The sequence below is a fragment of the Amaranthus tricolor genome, chromosome 1 (assembly GCF_026212465.1).
Source record: "Amaranthus tricolor cultivar Red isolate AtriRed21 chromosome 1, ASM2621246v1, whole genome shotgun sequence".
NCBI lineage: Eukaryota > Viridiplantae > Streptophyta > Magnoliopsida > Caryophyllales > Amaranthaceae > Amaranthus > Amaranthus tricolor.
Window position 1 is genome coordinate 5,719,857 of NC_080047.1, and position 17,410 is coordinate 5,737,266.

A 17,410-nucleotide genomic window follows, 5' to 3' on the forward strand; every position below is an offset into this window, starting at 1 on the left:
ACCGTTCTCAGTTTCACATACTGATTTAAAATATACTTGTAACTTATATTCAATAAATAAAAAAACACTTTATTTATGATGTTTAGTGCTTAATTATTGCTTCTTTTACGAGGTTATATATATTATAATATATACTTTATTCATCTTAAAAGTATATTGTTGAGTCAAACGTCAAATCTCAACATGATGGACGTGAGTTCGATCACCTTGTAGCGTACTCCTTGGCTTGCACGTTTGAGAACGAGGTTGTGAGTGCAAGGAAGTATGAGAGTATATGTTTTGGATCACTTGATGAAGTTCGGAGACTTAATGTGTCTTGAAGAAGGCAAGGGAGTGCTCATTGAAGGTTTTGAGGCCTGCTTGAGTGGTCGAGCTTGATGGGCTCGGTCGAGCCAAGCAGGGGCAGCAAAACAGAAGCTACTGGACTCTCGCTCGGGTGGTCGAGCGGATCTTGCTCGGGTCGAGCAACGATCAACTCCTTACAGTACGCGTTTCTGTTTTATGTCCGATTCTCTGTGGGCTTTTGTGGGTTTATCCTAAGGCTCCCAAATATGTCATGGGACTATATAAGGGGTCTTAGGAGTGTATTAGGGTGAGTGTGAGAGCCTAATACTAAGAGATTACTAGGGTTTAACCAAGATAGTTTTCTCCACTTGTATTAGAGCATTTGAGGGAGATTGACATTAAGGTTCAATCTTTTGCTTTGAGAGTGTGTTCTTGAAGCTTGTAAAGTGAGTCATTAATGTATTCTTACTTATATTAATGATAAGATACTTTATTTGAGGAGGAGGTATCATTAGATACCTCATATATTGTGTGTTGTTGCTATTGTTGTTGCTTACTCTGTTTTTGTGATTTTCTTTGTATTAATTTACTTCTTGTTTCTTCACCATTGCATTAGCATATCTTCAACATATATTTTTTTTATTATAGAGTAATAATTAACTCGTTAATAAAAAAAAATCAAAGATATATTTGAAAGGGAGGGAGTATTTAACATCCACTTTTATGATTCATAAGAAGGTCACAAATACTAAATAGTAGCTTTTGTGTTGGTTTGTGGATTAATGGACTTGAGTGTCTCATTCATTCGATAAGGGCACTGAATTTGAAAAATAAGTATATTTTTGATATATTACAATGGTAATTTTTTATGTACTTAGTTGTATAGGAATTTTTTTGGCATTTAATAATAATTTGTATTTTTACAAATTTTATTCTTGTGTCAAACACAAAAAAATGCTTTGATGTTTGGTAAATAATTTTTAGTTAGCTAAAATGTACTTTAAAAAAGAAAAAATTACCTATAGTTTTTTCATTGATTAATTATAACTCATACGAGCCAGATATAAATGTGTTCATTTACTTTTTGACTTAATATTTTTTATACCAATAACCAACGATCATAATTGAGTTTGACAAATATTTAATGATTAACAACTTCTCAATAACTAGCAATTAAAGTAAGTACTAACAACTAATTAACAAATATTTATTTTTATCTAGCTCATCATTTTATTTAGCTTAACCTGTAATTAACAATCAATTTTGATAAAATAAAAATGAAAAAAAAAACAAAAAATTAAAAAGAAAATCAAATTTTATCTCAATTAAAGCAACTATTATTTTTTCAATCAAAATCTAAAATCGAATTTCACCCATCAATCAACCACATAATAAAATAATTTTTTAAAAAATTATTTTCATATTGCAACACCTAAGCCAACAAGGCAACAACCCAACCAGCGACTCAAAATCTGAGTATTCCTTCATTGGTCCGTGGTTTCAATTCTCAATCAAGAACACTCACAATTACAAACCCTTGACCTGCACAATTGCATTTGCATTAACATTGTCCTTTGGAATTCCTTCTGCAGTATTTCCCGTATTACCAAAATCAATCTCCTGTAATTCTGTGCAAAATAGTCACAAACAGGAAGGAGTAACAGAGAAGAAAATGTCACTAACAAAGGTGAAAATGTCTGAAGAAGTGTGGTTAACTTGTGTTACCCACGCTTTTTCTACTGAAACTGAAGAAATCATGGGTCTTCTTCTTGGCGACATTCACGTACTATTTCTTTCTCTAATCTTAATCTCTCGTTTGACCTCTTTGCTCATTAGCTTTTGTTTTTTTATTTTTTAATTTATTAATTTGCAATCGATGATCAACCCTTGTGTGTTTGATTTAAATTGGGTTCTATCATTTTTATGCGGTTCTAATTATTGGGTGTTTACTGTTTGGCCAACATTTTGTTTTGTTTTAGTTTATGGGTTCTTTTTTTAGATTTTGTGTTTTGTTGTTGATCTTTGGGCATGCATAAAGATGATGAAAACTAAGACGAAAGAGTGTTGGATTTATTTCGTTTGATTTTTTAGGGTTTATTATTTGAATGTGAAAATTGGGCTTAGGGTTTGTGAATTGTGATTGACTGAATTTTGGGTATTTCTTGAAGAGTTGTTTAAATGAACATTTAAATGGTGGGTTATTAGAGATAGATGTAAAAAATGAAATATAGTTGTTGAATGAGAAATTAGAAAGATGTGGAGTGCCTCCTTCTTAGTGATAGATGTTCATTATGTTGATGTGATGATGGTACCTTTATAAATTCAGTGCTCTAAAAGTGGCGCAACGACTGCATTGATATGGGGTGCATCGCCTCAGCCTCGATCGGATAGGAAAAAGGACAGAGTGGAGACTAATCCTGAACAGTTAGCTGCAGCATCAGCTCAGGCGGAAATATCCTTTTTTCTTTGTTTGTGCATGCTCAAAATATTGTCTGAAATCTCTTTTGTTTTCGGTGGGGCTGTGGGTGTTAAAGGATGTCATTTACTCTGGAACTGTTTTCTTAGCTGAAGTATTGAGTTTTTATAGATTGAAAGTGTAATAAATGGGAAATTAAACATAATCTAGCATATATTATTGGATTTGATGTCAACCTAGTGAATGGCTTTTGTGATAGCTTGCTGCAATTGTGCGTGCATGTTTACTCAGTGTTTTTGTTTTATACACAATTGTATGGTTGTTCGTGCAATTAGTAATCATGTGCACGTGAATGCTCTTTGAAGTTTCAGTTCGGAGAAAATTTGGATGATTTGTGTAAATTAACTAAATAGCACAGGATGAGCTCTACAACTGGAAGAAGAACTCGAGTGATTGGATGGTATCATTCTCATCCTAAAATTACTGTCCTCCCATCCCATGTTGGTAAGTATGGAAATGTGGCTGATATTACCTTAGCACTTATGTTTTTACTTTCTATAGATTTTTATTTAAAGGTGCTCCCCCTAACGGCTACCCTCCAAAGAGAAAGCATATTTGTAAACGTATTGAAAGTTCTAATCCACCTTTGCATGGTTGAATCTTTTGGTATCTTTTGCTAGGATTAAGGCTTTGACATAGTTGTTGAACCTTTCAATATCCTTGTTGTGATTCTTATAGCTATAGACCATGTTACATTAACTCTTGATTTGTCCTAATTGCATGTGTTGGACACGTGATACTTCTATGGCTATGAAATCTTCATCATACACGTAATTTCTTTTGAGCTCTTATTTGTTTGGGAAAAAATGTGAAAAGAGAGGTAGTGGGATCATAAAATTAAGTGAAAACTTAATGTATTTATTAGTTCGCAAGGGGAAATTAAGTGTTTCACAATTAGAGATTCTAAAGAAGGAGAAAAAATAGAATGGCATAGAGGAGACAAACAAAAGTTAATGACATTTTCGTAGTTAAGTGTACGAAGGATAAGGTTAAGAACATTCTAGTTTAAGATGAGAATATCAAGAATTGATGGCGGGAGTATTTTGATGAGCTATTTGATTGAGAACAAGGAAATGTTGTAGGGGACACCACAGTCGCTCCCTTAGATGAAAATAGAGAATTTATGCAAAAAATACAAAAATCAGAGGTGTATAGGGTTTGAAGAAAATGAAGCTAAAGAAAGCGATTGGGCCAAATGATATAAATATTGGGTTATGAAGATGCCTTGGGACGATTGAAGTAACTTAGCTGATTGATCTATTCTACAAGATTTGGGGGACAAACAAGATGCCCAATAATTCGAGAAGAATTACTCTAGTGCCTATTTACTTGAACCAAGGAGATGTTTAAGATTGCTTTAACTGTAAGGAATAAAATTCATGAGTCATTCTATGAAGTTATGGGTAAGAGTGATAGAGATACGTATCCGGAGATGTATCTCATATCCGGGAAACAATTTGGATTTATGTCAGGGAGATCTACAATAGAAGCAATTCATCTTACGAGACAAATAATAAGTTTTATTGGGCTAGAAAAAGAGACTTAAAGAAGAATGTTAGGATATGTAGAGGGGAAACAAAGGATTTCAAATCGGAGTTGACTTCCATCAAGGCTCGACTCTAAGACCTTTTCTTTCTGCAACAAATTTTGATGAGATAACTCGATCGGTACAAGGAGTCGTGACTTGGTGCATGTTGTTTGCCGATGACATAATTTTTGTAGGTGAGACCAGAGAGGAGGTAAATGCTAAATTAGATGAAATGAACGATGGAGACAAATTTTGATGAGATATCTCGATCGATACAAGGAGACGTGACTTGGTGCATGTTGTTTGTCGATGACATAATTTTTGTAGGTGAGACCAGAGAGAAGGTAAATGCTAAATTAGATAAAATGAACGATGGAGACAAGAGTTGGAGTCATGAGGTTTCAAATTAAGTCAGAGCAAGACATAGTATATAGAGTGTAACTTTAGCAAAAACGAGATAACAAGCGACACTATAAAGTTAGAAGCGAAAGAAGGCGGTTTAAGTGGATGCTACAAATACGTTGAGTCTATATTTCAGATTTGTGGGTATATCCGACAAGATGTGCCCCATAAAATTAAGTCTGAGTGGAAAAATGGAGAGTGATTACTAGAATATTATGTGATCGAGGTTTGTCTTTATAGTTAAATGGAATATTTTATCGAACAACCATTAGACCAACGTAACTATATGAATCATAATGTTGGGCTTTTAGAAATGATCATATTAGAAAGAGAAAAGTAGTGGAAATACGAATGCTTCAATAGATAATTAGGCATACGTTGAGGGTAAAATTCGAAAAATGAAGATATGAGAAAATAGTTTAGCAGTTGCAAATATTGTGGAAAAGATGAAAGACAATCGTTTAAGATGGTCTGAGCATGTGTAGAGACGAGGATTAGCGAACCAATAAAAAAGATAGATCATTGGAGTTTGAAAGACTAAAACAAAGAAATATATATATATACACACACATACACACACACATACATATATATAGGAAGAAGTGCTAGTGAGAACCATCCTTATATGAGAACTGCGAGAACCAATCTGCCTGACAAAAAAGTGTTATTTTTTCACTAAAAAGGTGTTATTTTTAGGCAAAAAAGTGTTACTTTAAGAAGTTTTTGAAAAAAACTAACAATAAGGTGTTACTTTTTACATAAAAGGTGTTACTTTAAGAAAAAAAAATGTGTTACTTTGTATTTATATTTTTTTCTGAAAGTAAGGGTATGTTTGGCCTAGCTTTTGGAAAACAAATTTTGTTTCTTAAAAGTAGTTTTGCAGAAACTGTTTCTTGAATTTCAGAAACAGAATTGTTTGGCTTATGTTTTAAAAAATGAGTTTTGTGAAACAGAAACAGTTTTGAGTGTTTGGCCTTTTCTTTTTCTACTTTAACAATATTTGAGTTTTTTGAGCATTTCTATATGATTAAAAGTAACATAAAATTATATAATTGACATTGTGGTCAAATTAATAAATCTAACATTACTAATATTATTGGTTCATAATTCATATTAAAAAAAACTTCTAAAAAACACATAAATGCTATTATTTCACATGATTTAATAAAGAAGTTGCAATATCGTGGCACACACTTTCCATACTACTATCATCCATTGAACCATCGTCAATGTATCCATCGATGTCTGTAGAATTACGTGAGTCTTGTCTGACAACCCCTTATGCTTCAATTTCGGGAATATAATCAGGGTCTGCATCACATTTATCAAATTCTATATCTTTGAGTGCATGTATTCTAATGTAGTTATGCATAGCCATCGTTGCCGCAACAATTTTCTTTTGAGTTTCAATAGGAAAGCTTGGCATTATTGACAATACCCTCCATCTTTTTTTCCATACTCCAAATGTGCGTTCAATGACGTTTCTTAATGAAGAATGTGAATAATTAAAAAGTTTATAATATCCAGTTGGAGGTTGTGTTGAACGACGAAAATCGGGAATGTGATATCGCTCACCTTTAAAAGGGGCCAAATACCCTTTCATGTTAGGATAACCTGCATCGACAGCGTAATATTTACCTATAAAAAAAAGGGAAATTTGCAAAGAAACACCTTTTAAAACCCATTTTTTGTAAAGAAACACATTTTATAATTTTTTTTGTAAAAAAAACACCTTTTAAGAGACTTTTTTTAAAAAAAAACACCTTAAATCAGTTTCTGGTGACTTTTGTCAACTTTCCGGCGTTGACTATGCCAGTCAACGCCGGAAAGTTGACAAAAGTCACCGGAAACTGATTTAAGGTGTTTTTTTTAAAAAAAGTCTCTTAAAAGGTGTTTTTTTACAAAAAAATTATAAAAGGTGTTTCTTTACAAAATAAAATTTTAAAAAAAATTATTATTTTTTTTATTTTGTTTTTATTATTATTATTATTATTATTATTATTATTATTATTATTATTGTTAATTTTTTTTAAAATTTTTTTAAAATTTTTTTTATATAATAATAAAAATAAAAATTTTTTAAAAAAATAATGTTAATAATAAAAATAAAAATAAAAATAAAAACAAAAATTTTAAAAATAGTTAAAAAAATTAAAAAAAAATTAATAATAATAAAAAAAATAAAAAGTATAAAAAAATATAAAATAACAATAATAATAATTAAAAATAATAATAATAATAATAAAATTAAAAATAAATATAAAATTTAAAAAATAATTTTTTTTAAAAAAAGAATAATAATATTTATTATTATTATTATTATTATTATTTATTATTATTATTATTATTATTATTATTATTATTATTATTATTCTTTTTTTAAAAAAAAAATTTTTTTAATTTTAATTTTATTTTTAATTTTATTATTATTATTATTTTTTAATTATTATTATTGTTATTTTATATTTTTTTATACTTTTTATTTTTTTTTATTATTATTAATTTTTTTTGAATTTTTTTTAACTTTTTTAAAAATTTTTGTTTTTATTTTTATTTTTATTTTTATTATTAATATTATTTTTTGAAAAAAATTTTTATTTTTATTATTATATAAAAAAAAATTTTTTTTAAAAAATTAATAATAATAATAATAATAATAATAACAATAATAATAATAATAAAAATAAAAAAAATAATAATTGAAATTTGCAAAGAAACACCTTTTAAAACCCCTTTTTTGTAAAGAAACATCTTTTATAATTTTTTTTGTAAAAAAACACCTTTTAAGAGACTTTTTTTTAATAAAAAACACCTTAAATCAGTTTCCGGTGACTTTTGTCAACTTTCCGGCGTTGACTGGCATAGTCAACGCCGGAAAGTTGACAAAAGTCACCGGAAACTGATTTAAGGTGTTTTTTTTTAAAAAAAGTCTCTTAAAAGGTGTTTTTTTACAAAAAAAATTATAAAAGGTGTTTCTTTACAAAAAAGGGGTTTTAAAAGGTGTTTCTTTGCAAATTTCCCTAAAAAAAATTGACATTATATAATTAAAAAAGTGTAAAAAATTTAGATTCACATTAATACATATATAAAGATAATGTACCTTTTGGTGGATGTGGAAAAGCTTTGTTAGAATCTTCAATAGCATTCTTAAGAACACGATTATCATGTACAGATCCAGACCATCCAGCAACAAAATATGTAAACAACATATCGAAATCACAAATAGCCAAAATATTTTGCGTCGGATACCCTTTTCTACCTATGTAAGGGATTTTCTCTTCTTCTGAAACTACACATGGGATATGAGTACCATCAATGGCACCAATGCATTTCTTGAAATGTGGCTAATATTTATAATTATCGCGAATCTTAGGACGAACCTTCCTAAAGTTAGGATCAGTAGGTCTCACAATATCTCTAGAAAATCTTGTCATGGCCTTAAGAACTTCATTAAATTTTCTACTTATTGTCTCACCAGAATGCTTGAATCTATTTCGCATATTACGGTTAGATTGAAATTGGGCACATAAATATACAAAAATTCCTAGTGCTTCTTCAGCTTGCATACTCCTTGTAGACTTTAAGCCATAATTATCTTTCAATAATTTAGCAAGATTTTGAAAGACATGAGCTTCCATTCGCAATATTCTATAACTTTCACCAGGGGTAGAGAACACTTCTTGCAACCATTGCCAGCATAATGAACTTCTAGGGATATTTTTATTTAATATATGAGATAATACATGATAAGTATTGTTACCCCTGAAGCAGCATATAACATCATTTGCTTAACTTTTAATTGTTCTTGGTGTACCATATCCTCATACTCTTCGTCATCAGACTCATCCATCATGTCATTACTGTCACTTTCAACTGAATTGATCTGCTAAATAGTAAACTTTAAATCAAAAAAATACTCAATATGATACATAATTTTTTGAAAAAGTATGTCCAATACATTAACGTAAATAAAAACAATATCTAAGTATGAAAAAAAAAGACTAATTTTTTGAAACTTTGCTTTTCTCCCTTGGCAATTCTTGTTCAAGCCATTCACTTCGTATATCTTCATTTGGAATAGCAACAAACATCTCTCTATTTTCTCGTTTGATAAATAAACGTGTTCCAAGCATATATAGTTAACTACCTATTTCAACACCAGGGGTCGTACTTAGCAAATCTAAACATTCTTTAATGCAACAACTAGGAATATCATTTCTCCTAGATGTTGTTAAAGCACTTGATTGAGAAAAATTTTCCATTGCACCAACAATTCGTTTTAACTCATTTTGCATTAATTTAGCAGTGCTAACTTTAGATTTCTTTTCCCTTTGAATTTTTTTCCCCTTTGCCTCAATAGATTCAACAAGAGTGTTTTCAACATCACGAGCTTCAGTTGTAGGTGTACAATCTTCAAGTGTGTTATGCACTTGCTCTTCCTCGTGCATGTCATTATTATCTTGTGTGAATTCATCTTCTAACTCGTCCTCTTCTTCAGTATATGGATTCCAAAAGGATGTTGCTGAAGCACATATCTTACCAAACATAACTTCTAACTCCGTTATATTTTTTATTCCACCTTCTCGAAATTTTATAATATTAGGATTAACCTACATCATTAACAAACAAGATATATTGGTTATAAAAAATATTATTAATTTTATAAAAATTATATTAATTTAATTTTTACCTTTTCTTTGCTTGTCCTCCATTCATCCGGGGCAATTATTGTTTGTTTCTCATGGTCCCATCCTAATCCTGTCTCCTTTTCTATGAGATTTTTCCATGTTGTGAAGTCAGTCATCATCTTTTCCCACTTATTTTTTAGTTGCTTTTGATCATATCGTAGTCCTGTTTTTGTTGAAACTTTTAAATTACATTAGCTCAACCAATTTTATTTAAGTGAGTGTTAGGTCTATTCCCTGCATGAACCTCCTCAGCACAAGCCTCACGAAATATTCTAGTTGTAGAATCAGTCCAAGTCGCCTTAGGTCTCTTTAATTGTTTAACCTTAATCTAATTAGCATAATAAGTAAAAAATTTTAGCATATACAAGTTTATGCAGGTAATATAAAAAGCTAACACATTATAATATTCACCTCTTTGGAGTGCGACGACATTAGATGAGAAGGGGAAGGAGTAGTAGAAGCTCTAAAATTCATCCTTTTTTGTTCCTATTTGAAAATTTGGACATATTAATTAAATGTCAGAATATTGTTATGAAATTGTTCCAAATTCTCGATGCAAATGTGCAATTACCTTGAAATTATTAGCAGGTGTAGTCATTGTGGGCGGGCGAAAATTGCGAAGTTGGTTGTCGTGGATATTTCATTATCCATGATAGCAAAGAATACTGCAATATACATGGAATGATTTGACTTTATAGTAAAGTTTGAGAAAGAGATAACCACAAAAATAAAAGATGAGCAAAAAATACAAAGGAATAAGAATCAATCGGACGAAACAACACACTCACACCACCCAGTTACTACATCTTATAGATAAGCTTATCACGAACATCTCGCCATTCTTCTCTATCTTACAATCTCCCTTTTCTGATTTTCTCATCTCCCTACTACAATGTCAATACCACATAATCCTCTACACTCTAACCCACCATTAATTCTCTTCCTCCCTTAATATCTACCCTCCATTTCATCAATCATACCATCTCTTGTAGACCCCACTATCCCTGATTCTCACACTATCAGCCTCAAATTTTTACTACTTTTTGTTATTGGAAAAACAAACACTTATTGCTTCTTGATATAGACAAACAATCAATTTTCAAAATAATTATAGTAGTATTTGTAAACCATTCTAAAATCCCCACAATTCCTTATAAATACACTCATTAGAACTTTTCTTCCTTCATATTGTCTTTATCTTCAAATCAATAATCACTCTGTAAATCTCCTTCATCTCTCTATCTCTCATTTTCATCCCTTAATATCATGGGTAATTTTCACTTTACCATTTCATTTAATATTTATTTATTTTGATGATGATTGATATAATTTTGGTCTTGAATTTTTAACAGCTTCGGATAAGAAAATTAAGATTGGAATTAATGGGAAGAATGATTAATATATTTTTATGGGTTAAACACTCTCCCTTATCCCCATATCCTTTGATCCAAAGACCCAAATTCTCTACTTTATTCAACAATTTTTACCACTAATAATGAAATCTAAAGTGTATAATTGTAAAAGAAAAAAAGAAAAAGAGTGAAAAGGGATCTTACAAGTGGGTGGTGACGATGGTGATGCCGCAACAATTTTCAGTGGATTCCTTGAGACTCAAAGAGAAAGAGAGATAGTTTATGAAGGACTCACATAGAAGTAAAGGGGGTTGTGAAAGACCACAGGTAGTTTATGACTCACTGAGAAAGGGTGGGAAATCGTGAAAGACAAGTATGAGACAGTTAAAAAAAAGCTCCCTGATAAAATTAGGAGTAGAAGTTACAATTTGTAGCTTCTCCTCCCAACCCTTTTAAGAGTAGTTCTGGGCTTTTTTTAGAATTTAGGTGTTTGGCAAAAAAAATTTCCCTTTTTTTAGAAACACTTTAAGAAGCTAGGCCAAACACCCTCTTAACACTTTTTTGCTAAAAAGTACTAAATTTTTCTAAAAACAAAAGTAATATTTTTTTGTCCAAAAGTAACACCTTTTCTATAAAAAAAGTAACACATTTCTATCGGAGAGATTGGTTCTCACGGTTCTCATATAAGCTTGGTTCTCACTGGAACATATATATATAGGATTTGGATTATGTGAAAACTAATTAAAATGGTGAAAACTGAAAACAAGTGTACATAAAGCTTAAATGGTGTACATATTCCAGTGGCAATTTTGTAAATAATTAGACATTTGCTAGAAGGTTTACATACATGCATAAACTATGTACATATTCTGATGACATTTTTGTAAATTAAACTTTTCCCTTACAACAATATACACACCCTATAAGATGGTATGTATACAATTTTGCCGCAATATGGTATGTATATATGTCATTTTTTTGAAATTTAATTGAATTATTTTTCCATTGATTGTGCTCTCACTGAGTTTGAGTCCTAGATTTGCCACAAACCTTTTTGCCAATATACAAAACCTATTGGAAGTGGAAATGCACTTCGCTGGACCTGGTCGAACGACATGGTCTTTTCAACTTTGGTCTTCAAATTGAGCCTTCTACATGATCGAGTCAAACCTTACAGTGGTAAAGTCACGGATGGGCTTCGACTTGGCTCGAATAAGCACCATTTTGACTTGTTTTTTTTGAGTTGGCTCTTTGGAGCTTTACTACCTTGAGCAAAAGTCAGCAAGACGCCACCTAAATACACATCATCTGTGGGGTACGGGCTAGATGCTATACACATGCCATTGAAACTCCTTTGATCTCATGAGTTGAAATGAAACTTATAGAATTGTCATCTTTGAAATATTTAGAAGGTTACCATATCTTTCAGTAGAGAATAGATACAATATGGAAATGTTTCATTATCCAAAATCCGATGCTGGTGTATAGCTGAGCCACAAGAGTCAAAGTTTTAGTTGTTGAGTGCTGCTCAACTTTTTCTTTACTTTGTAGTCAAGTTCATCAATGATTGTTTATGTGGTGTGAGACCTCCACCCCCTATCCCTTTTTTGTATATGGGTGACATTCATAAGATGCCCTCCTAGTTTAGTTCTTTGTTACTTTTACTTGTCCCTCCCAATGAAAAATTGATGGTGGTGTTACTGATGTATGTTGGCTGACATGTTTGCATTTGTTACATTTGTTTGGTGATATAATGATCTAGGAAAAGATGCTAAATCAGACATATATGTTACACTTATTTGGTGATCTTTTTTATTGAATTTTTATTCCCACCGGAAACATGTTTTGCACTTTAAGATTGGATGGGCTGAAATTTGTTTTGCTTGCATTATAAAAATTGGATGAACTGTGTTCTTATCTGGCTTTGCCCTTAAATTGAGATTGACTACCTTATGCAGATGTGCGTACTCAGGCAATGTACCAGCTTCTAGATTCTGGTTTCATTGGGCTTATATTTTCTTGTTTTTATGAAGACAAGGCTTCTAAGGTTTGTGTCAAAAATACAAAATACATAATATTTTCTTGCACTTTTGTTTGAGGAATTTGTAAATTTCATTTGTCAAATATCTAGGATGGAAATATTCAAGTCATTGCCTTCCAGTCCTTGGATGGGAAGCAGAGCTGCATATCAGGACCTCTTGCTTTATCTCTTGTACATACGAATACTATCGTGGATGTTGAATCATCATTGAGCTCGAATAATGCATCAAGGTTCTCTGGAAAGACTGAACAACCTGAACAGGACACGGGTGATTCAAAAACTGCTGTATATAAGGTTAGACATTGGTTTGGTTTGTGTTCATCTAATCATCATGGCTCATTGATGGTTTGTTAGGCATGTTAGCTATAAATATGATAATGTAATAATTGGTTAGGATATCAAGTGAAATATGAAATGAATTCTTCTTCTTCCTTTTAACGCTTTACTCCCTCTTAACCCTAATCTCCATTTTTATCATACTAGCGATTATTGGGTACATTACAGATTCATATACACTGAAGCTGTTTGAGCTCTGTAGAACAAAAGGTTGAACTCCTGCACTCTGATAAGTGGGCTTACAATATCTAGTTCATGTTTGGTGGAACTTGAACCAAGATTCACATACATTGATTACATTGGATACATGATTTTTCTATTTGAATACAGATTGTAATAATTGGGCCTTTATTCACATGTTTATGTTTCCGTGTCCATGTAGCAGCTCAATTATCAGCAAGTTTTGCATGAGATTGTCTCGCCATGAGACGGGACCTATAAATTTCTCTAATTGATCACTTTAAGATTGTAAGTGACCACTTTAAGGTTATAAGTGATCACTTTAAGATGAAAAAAAGTAATCACTATGAGGTTATAAGTGATCACTATAAGACTATAAAATGATCACTTATAATTGGTCACTTTAGGTTTAAGCCTTTAAGGTTATAAATGATCACTTTAAGACCGTAAATGTACATTGGAGCCCAATAAAGATTGTCTCACCTTGAGATTGTCTCATTCTCTCTGGTGCAAGCTGTTTCACATGTTTTTCTGGGCATGCTGAATTGTCGCAGAACCAAACTATGGTTAACATTAACTTACATGCTTTCTCTGTTTTTTCTTAGCTGCACCATCTCTCCCAGAATGCTCTCAAATCAAGGGGAGAAACAGTGCAACTAAAATAACCCAGGAAGTAGCTTCTCAATGATTTCTCCTGGCAACTTCTGTTGCAGACAATTTGTATCATGACTGATAATGTTTGATTTAAAATGTTATAATAATATAAAGTAAAGAATGAGAATAAGAAAATACGAGTCTTAAAGGAACAACTAATTCATAAATTTGTTTTGATGATTGCTTATTTCAAGTATAAACTTTATTATTTTTTTCGCTGTTTCCTGACTTCTACTTTGTCCTTTGTATGTTTCTTGATGTAGATTCTAACTCGAGCTTCTTTTTTACTCATGTTAATACCAACTTTCAGGCAATTAATGCTTTTGGTGAAACTGATCCCATGGATATGTCTGATGGTATGCAAGAAGCGATGCACCGTTCTCATTTAGAAATGAGGTATAAATGAGTACACATGTGCCTGCTCTCTGTTTTCTGTTTTCTTTATAATACTAATTCTGTATGTGCTTGCACTTCTAAACCAGTAACTTAGTAAGCATCTTTTGCATGTTCAGTATTGCCTTCTCATTGACGGTCTATTCATAACAGTCCACTTTTGGTTATGGCTTAAGTTTCACAATGCAGTTCTACTGTGCATTACCCCCCTTTCCCACACTAAGCTGGAGTCTCAATATAGGCATTGGGTAAATAACACAGAACTTATATGAGCTTTGACAGAAAACTATTTGCAAGTGTAAAACTCTACAATATTTCAGTAGCTATGGTCTAAAGTCATGATAAATAAATAATTAGTATGCCAAAGTGTGGCACAGAGAATTTTCGTTGATTTTGGTACAAAGGGAATAGGGAGCTGATGTTGGTTGGAGACTTGGGCCGGGGGGACAAGGAGGGTTCAAGGCAATGCCTTAAGCAGATGCTGGTGTTGAAGAGATTGAGATTGCGAAAGGTTCAGTAATTTGCAATTGGTTAAGCAAACTAATGACAATATGATATCACAAGGGAATTGGGATAGTTGGTTTACATTGATTTGTAGATTTAAGACTTATCCAACACCGGTTGGGGGAGTTGGTAAGGGCTCTGACTTGTGATGCAAGGTCTGGCTTGCAAAGGCTATATCCGCTATAATATATAAAACTTTGATATTTCACATCCTCTAGGACGGATTCTTGTAGTTGGAGAATTGGAAGATTATCTTTTTACTTTCAAATATTTTGTTGAGTTCTTTTGCATTATGCATATCACATCCTAACTTCAAGTTAGTGAGGAGTATAAATTTCTTGCATTTTCATATTGATGTTTGTTCATTGTGTTTACTTCTACCTTATATGTTATTTGAGATTTTCTTAGAAGTTCTTTATGTATGGTAGTTTTAAGTTATGCCCCTTGCTTTTGTTGGTAGTGGTGCAGAATATATCCGCAAAGAAATTCCTCTTCATGTTCTTCCCGCGTCATCCTTACTTGAGCTCGAGGCACCATTGACCTCCTTTACAGATTTGCAGCGTGTGCTATATGAAGAAGAGAAGGCGGCTTATAACCAATCCATATCCCAGAACATCAGGTAAGATCTTGCTCGGATAGTCTTGTTCTTTTCTACTTGTTTCCATATTCGTTGTTGGTCCCTACTTTTTAAATTCTTTTTATCCATCCGCTGTCTGATATTTGTTGCTGTAAAACCTCTATAAAGGGATGGCAAGGTGCATCCGCTTACTTTCATTCACCACACATCTACATATCAAGCTTCAATGTGCAAGCTAATGGAGTACTGGTTAGCAAGCAGCTCTCTCAGGATTTATTTTACCCTGGTACTTCATATATATATTCACTGGATTTTAAATATTGCAGTCTGGCTCCTGCTATAGAAGCTCTGGAAGATCGGCTTCGAGAAAATGAATTTCGGGTAATTCCCCTCCCATGTTTTTCTTTTTTGTATAATTAGTGACCGATCCGTAGGATTGGATAATGTGATCCTACCTCAATTTTTGATTGTAACTGGCTTTTTTTCTAGTTAGGAAAACCCATAAAGCGCTAGATATAACTATAATATGTTTGATAATCATAGGTTGCCTAGTGGAAGGACAAAATTCCCCTCCCTAGTCCCCATAGCGCAAAAACAAGGCCACATCGCATTGCATTGGCCGTGATGTAAAGATTTTCATAAAAAAATGAACCAATATTCCCCGTGTTGAAAAGGCATAAAAAATCCGTGTTGTGGGCCGTATCAGAGGATATTTTGAATTCTTGACCGATACTTAGGCGTAGTAATAACCACATCAATCCTGCTCCCGACTTACCACAGTCACAACCATAGCCGCATTTCTTGCATTGTTACTCGGAACGACATTCGGTTAGGAATGGGGAATGGGAACGGGAACAAGGAACACAACCTTGATTGATTCGGGAACGATCGGGTATGAGATACATCATGTATAAAAAATATATTTGAAAACAAATTTAAATTAAAATGACTTTTTTTGCTTTAGTAAATTATTTTTAAGTGAATTTTTTTTGGTATTTTAGGTTTTATCTGCTTTTCCTCCCTTCTTTAGTCTTTAATTTGTAAGTGAAGGCCAAAATACTTTTTTAAAAAGGTCTTCCACATTGGGACGTCACCTTTAGCGATTTGGGTCACGTTTCGTGGTAATTGGGGATGAACGTTCCCGGATCGCTGGAACGTGGCTACGTTCCGCGTTCTATGTATGTCCTCTTATTTGTAGAGGATTCTCTAGCCTTAACCCCCTATTAAAAAAAACTATAATACTTCTATTAAAATGTGTTATCAGTTGTCCATTCTCAAAGATGGATCTTTTTATCATTGATAATTGATTAGCAATATATGATGAACTAATTTTGAAGTTTTGGCCATGAAGTTGGGAATGTTGACTGAAGAAGCAAAAGTCCTGGAGGAAGCTTCTAAAGGAACTGAAGGAACAATCGGATCTCCTCATCGGTTTGACAGATATCGAGGAAGTCCTGCTCGTGCACCTACTGAATCTATCAATACAAGAAGTCCTCTACCAGCTAGTCCTAGTAGCAAAAGCCGAAAAGGATTCTGATAAGTCCCAACTATAAATCTGCCAAGCCTTTTTCAATGCGTATCTGATTGCTGACGTGGTTCGTTGTATTATGATAAGATGCATGCTCAAGAAGGACAACGAACATCTGACGGTAAAGCTGCCGGAGTTTGCCGAAGTTTTGTTGATTCTCTCATCTGATGTAGTGCTTTGAGCTTTATATTTTGAGATGATGAATTGTTAAGGAAGGTTTCTTTTTGAGGAATACTTGGATGAAATATCCTATCAAGTAGTATGATCCTCCCTTGTTCTGGAGTGCATTGTATGGAAGCAGTATTGTAGCAAAGTTGTATCATATGGATAATGTTCTTGTAATTTGTAAATGTTGATAATCTTGCTATTAATGCAATTGTTTTTCAGGTCATTGTAGTTTTTCCTTTGAATTTTCTTGTGATTGGATTTCTTAGGCCTATGTTTCGATGGGAGGAAAAAGAAGGGG

At 32.4% G+C, this 17,410-nt stretch overlaps 2 protein-coding genes across 2 annotated transcripts; one reads left to right on the forward strand and one right to left on the reverse strand.

Annotated features, from left to right (window-relative positions):
* Nucleotides 1-1,722: 1,722 nt before the first annotated feature.
* Nucleotides 1,723-17,335, forward strand: LOC130819411 (uncharacterized). The gene is made up of 10 exons (XM_057685318.1): nucleotides 1,723-2,068; nucleotides 2,612-2,737; nucleotides 3,118-3,205; nucleotides 12,690-12,778; nucleotides 12,863-13,066; nucleotides 14,253-14,338; nucleotides 15,300-15,458; nucleotides 15,585-15,665; nucleotides 15,743-15,797; nucleotides 16,768-17,335. The coding sequence occupies exons 1-10, from the start codon at nucleotides 1,958-1,960 to the stop codon at nucleotides 16,951-16,953; spliced, it is 1,185 nt and encodes a 394-aa protein (XP_057541301.1). The 5' UTR covers nucleotides 1,723-1,957; the 3' UTR covers nucleotides 16,954-17,335.
* On the reverse strand, nucleotides 8,458-11,051 carry LOC130819427 (uncharacterized). The gene is made up of 4 exons (XM_057685319.1): nucleotides 10,936-11,051; nucleotides 9,951-10,044; nucleotides 9,382-9,865; nucleotides 8,458-9,301 (listed from the first exon to the last, which is right to left on the reverse strand). The coding sequence occupies exons 3-4, from the start codon at nucleotides 9,496-9,498 to the stop codon at nucleotides 8,831-8,833; spliced, it is 588 nt and encodes a 195-aa protein (XP_057541302.1). The 5' UTR covers nucleotides 9,499-9,865; nucleotides 9,951-10,044; nucleotides 10,936-11,051; the 3' UTR covers nucleotides 8,458-8,830.
* Nucleotides 17,336-17,410: the final 75 nt, after the last annotated feature.

Excerpts from the sequence above, each read along its gene's own strand:
- LOC130819411 (XM_057685318.1), top strand. The coding sequence starts at position 1,958 with ATGTCACTAACAAAGGTGAAAATGTCTGAAGAAGTGTGGTTAACTTGT. Across the intron at positions 13,067-14,252 it reads CAAAAACTGCTGTATATAAG|GCAATTAATGCTTTTGGTGA; the intron begins GTTAGACATTGG and ends ACCAACTTTCAG. Across the intron at positions 14,339-15,299 it reads CGTTCTCATTTAGAAATGAG|TGGTGCAGAATATATCCGCA; the intron begins GTATAAATGAGT and ends TTTTGTTGGTAG.
- LOC130819427 (XM_057685319.1), bottom strand. The coding sequence starts at position 9,498 with ATGATGACTGACTTCACAACATGGAAAAATCTCATAGAAAAGGAGACA. Across the intron at positions 9,302-9,381 it reads GGAGGACAAGCAAAGAAAAG|GTTAATCCTAATATTATAAA; the intron begins GTAAAAATTAAA and ends TTAATGATGTAG.